Consider the following 3,184-nt stretch of genomic DNA (forward strand, 5'->3'; position numbering starts at 1 on the left):
AAAGATTTCCAAACACTTTAAAAGAGGCCAGGCGTGATGGCTCATGCCTGTAATCCTAACACGTGGGGAGGCTGAGGCGGGAGGATTCCTTGAGCCCAGGAGTTCAAAACCAACCTGGGAAAGATGATGAGACCTCATCTCTACACAAAAATGTTAGCTGGCCATGGTAATCCATGCCTGTAGTCCCAGCTACTCAGGAGGCTGAGGTGGGAAGACCCAGTAAGCCTGGAAGATTGAAGCTGCAGTGAGTTGTGATCACACCACTGTGCCCCAGAGCCTGGGGAACAGAGCAAGACCCTATCTCAAAAAAAAAAGGAAACAAAAAGAAGAAAAAAGTCACCTACCGTAAGTGTTTTAGGTTGCAGTCTGGATTCTCTAACGCCTGACAGAGAATCCACAATCCACAGCCTATGTGGTTGAAGCTCAGGTCCAAGTCTGTGAGGTTGCAGGCTCCTTGGAGAACCTCCGAGAGCGCTCTGCAGCCATGTTTGGTTATGTTGCATTGCTGTAACCTGCAGGATAATCAAATGAAGAGGAGCCTGTTATCCCTCTGGCTTATGTCCCGTGAAGTAGTTGTTACTCCCAACACCATATCTTCTGCCTTGAGCTACATACTTCCAGGCGGGCGTGTACAAAAACCATGTGAATGGGCCAGGCGCGGTGGCTCATGCCTGTAATCCCAGCACTGTGGGAGGCAGAGAGGGGCAGAGATCACTTGAGGTCAGTAGTTCAAGACCAGCCTGGACAACATGGTGAAACCCTGTCTCTACCAAAAATACAAAAATGAGCTGGGCATGGCGACGAGCACCTGTAATCACAGCTACTCAGGAGGCTGAGGCAGAAGAATTGCCTGAACCCAGGAGGGGGAGGTTGCAGTGAGTGGAGATCGCACCATTGCACTCCATCCTGGTGACAGAGGGAGACTCCATCTCACAAAGAAAGCATGCAAATGGCCTTCTGATTACATCATTTCCAACTCTGCCTAGGACAGCAGCTTAGGCTCTGGGTTCAGAGGAACCCAGGACTGGATCTGAGGCCTGGAAATTTCACTTCACTGTCATTTTATTTCATGTTTAGGTTTTGTCTTTAAATGACACATTCTATATATTTCGGGGCACAGTGTGACGTTTCGGTGCATGTATCATGTATTACCTGATAATTATATAATTATCAGGTAAGTGACTTTTTCTTTTTGCTGTTTAACAATACTCTAAGCAGGGCATGGTGGCTTATGCCTGTAATCCCAGCACTTTGGGTGGCTGAGGCAGGCAGATCACATAAGGTCAGGAGTTTGAGACCAGCCTGGCCATTATGGTCAAATTCCATCTCTACTAAAGTACAAAAATTAGCTGGGTGTGGCGGCAGGTACCTAGAATCCCGGCTACTTGGGAGGCTGAGGCAGGAGAATCACTTGAACCCAGGTGGTGGAGGTTGCAATGGGCCAAGATAGCACTACTGCATTCCAGCCTGGCAACAGAGCGAGACTGTCTTAAAAAAAGAATCTCAGAAATGAATACCAGCTAGAATTTCTGAACAGAAATAGGTCTTCAACGCCATGCAATCTCTTGAATGTTGTTCTAACCATGATTTTAATGTGAACAGGTAACGCACACTGAGCTGCTTCCCACATTACAAGATTCAGCCAGCAACAATTGATGGGCCAATTCCAGCCTGAAACCTGTGTTTTTCTTCTTCAGGTGGAACCTCACTGAATCGCCAGGCTGGAGTGCAGTGGTGCGATCTCAGCTCCCTGCAACCTCTGCCTCCCAGATTAAGTGATTCTCCTGCCTCAGCCTCCCAAGTAGCTGGGACTACAGGCTTGCCCCACCACGCCAGGCTAATTTTTATATTTTTAGTAGAGACGGAGTTTCACCACGTTGGCCAGGCTGGTCTCAAACTCCTTGACCTTAGGTGATCTGCCCACGGTTCGCCACCTGTTCTCCAATAACAGATGCAAATAAAAATGTTTTAAAAAGATGTCACTGGCCCTATCACATAACTCAGTCTACCTCTGATAGCAGGCAGTACTGTCATGTGAAGTTGAAAGAACATACACAAAGCATCAGATCCAAGAACCAATTGCCCATCTCAAATCTTCCTTCGCAGCAGCAAGAGGTATGCAAATATTAACTTATTTTTACCCGTCTCTGCCCATTGCTTTTTTTTTTTTTTTTTTTTTTTGAGATGGAGTCTCACTCTGTGGCCCAGGCTGGGGTGCAATGGCATGATGTCAGCTCACCACAACCTCTGCCTCTGATTACAGGCACATGCCACCACACCTGGCTAATTTTTTGTATTTTTAGTAGAGACAAGGTTTCACCGTGTTAGCCAGGACGGTCTTGATCTCCTGACCTCGTGATCTGCCTACCTTGGCCTCCCAAAGTGCTGGGATTACAGGCCTTAGCCACTGCACCCAGCCTTCTTTAATTCTTACCATGTTCTTACCAGTTACATTTTAAATGAATTAACAAGGACTTCCATTTCCATATCTCTCCTGCTTGAATTCACGTACACACACACGCGCGCACACACACATGTAACCAGCAGGGACTTACACCAGGTTCTGCAGTTTACAGTCGGGGTAACTCAAGCCCTCACACAGCAATTGCACCCCTTTATCCCCAATGGGGTTCTTGGCCAGGCACAGGTGTGTCAGATGCTGGCTGAGAATCAAGACATCAGCAAGCTCCTTGCAACTGGCTTCTGTAAGACGACAGTTTTCCAACCTGCAAAAATATGAAACAAACGGTAACATGACGAGAACACTTCCAAAACTCCAACCTGCTCGCCATGTCCACATGCTAGGGTCCTCAGCGTCAGCCCTTCCCATTAATCCCCTGCCCTCTGTCCTGTGCTGGTCATCACAGCCACAAAAGACCAGGAATGCGAGAAGGCCAGGACGCAGTGGTCCACCTGGAACCGTCTCAGGAAGCAGGTGTTTTTGAGATGGAGCCTTCCTCTGTCGCCCAAGTTGGAGTGCAATGGTGCCATCTCAGCTCACCTCAACCTCCAACTCCCGGGCTCAAGCAATTCTCCTGCCTCAGCCTCCTGAGTAGCTGGGATGCACCAGACATGCGCAGCCACACCTGTCAATTTTTATTTATTTATTTATTTTTGAGACGGAGTTTCGCTCTTGTTACCCAGGCTGGAGTGCAATGGCGCGATCTCGGCTCACCGCAACCTC

The 3,184-nt window shown here is 48.2% G+C and overlaps 1 protein-coding gene across 1 annotated transcript in view; it reads right to left on the bottom strand.

Annotated features, from left to right (window-relative positions):
• Nucleotides 1–340: 340 nt before the first annotated feature.
• The window catches only part of NLRP7 (NLR family pyrin domain containing 7), a 19,128-nt gene continuing 16,284 nt past the window's right edge, over nt 341–3,184 (bottom strand). Inside the window, exons 8-9 of the mRNA XM_017546521.2 lie at nt 2,556–2,726; nt 341–512 (exon numbers count right to left, since the gene is read on the bottom strand). Coding sequence (XP_017402010.1) covers nt 341–512; nt 2,556–2,726 — 343 coding nt within the window. The remainder of the gene's footprint in view (nt 513–2,555; nt 2,727–3,184) is intronic.

This window comes from Cebus imitator, unplaced genomic scaffold (assembly GCF_001604975.1).
Source record: "Cebus imitator isolate Cc_AM_T3 unplaced genomic scaffold, Cebus_imitator-1.0 Scaffold190, whole genome shotgun sequence".
Taxonomy (NCBI): domain Eukaryota; kingdom Metazoa; phylum Chordata; class Mammalia; order Primates; family Cebidae; genus Cebus; species Cebus imitator.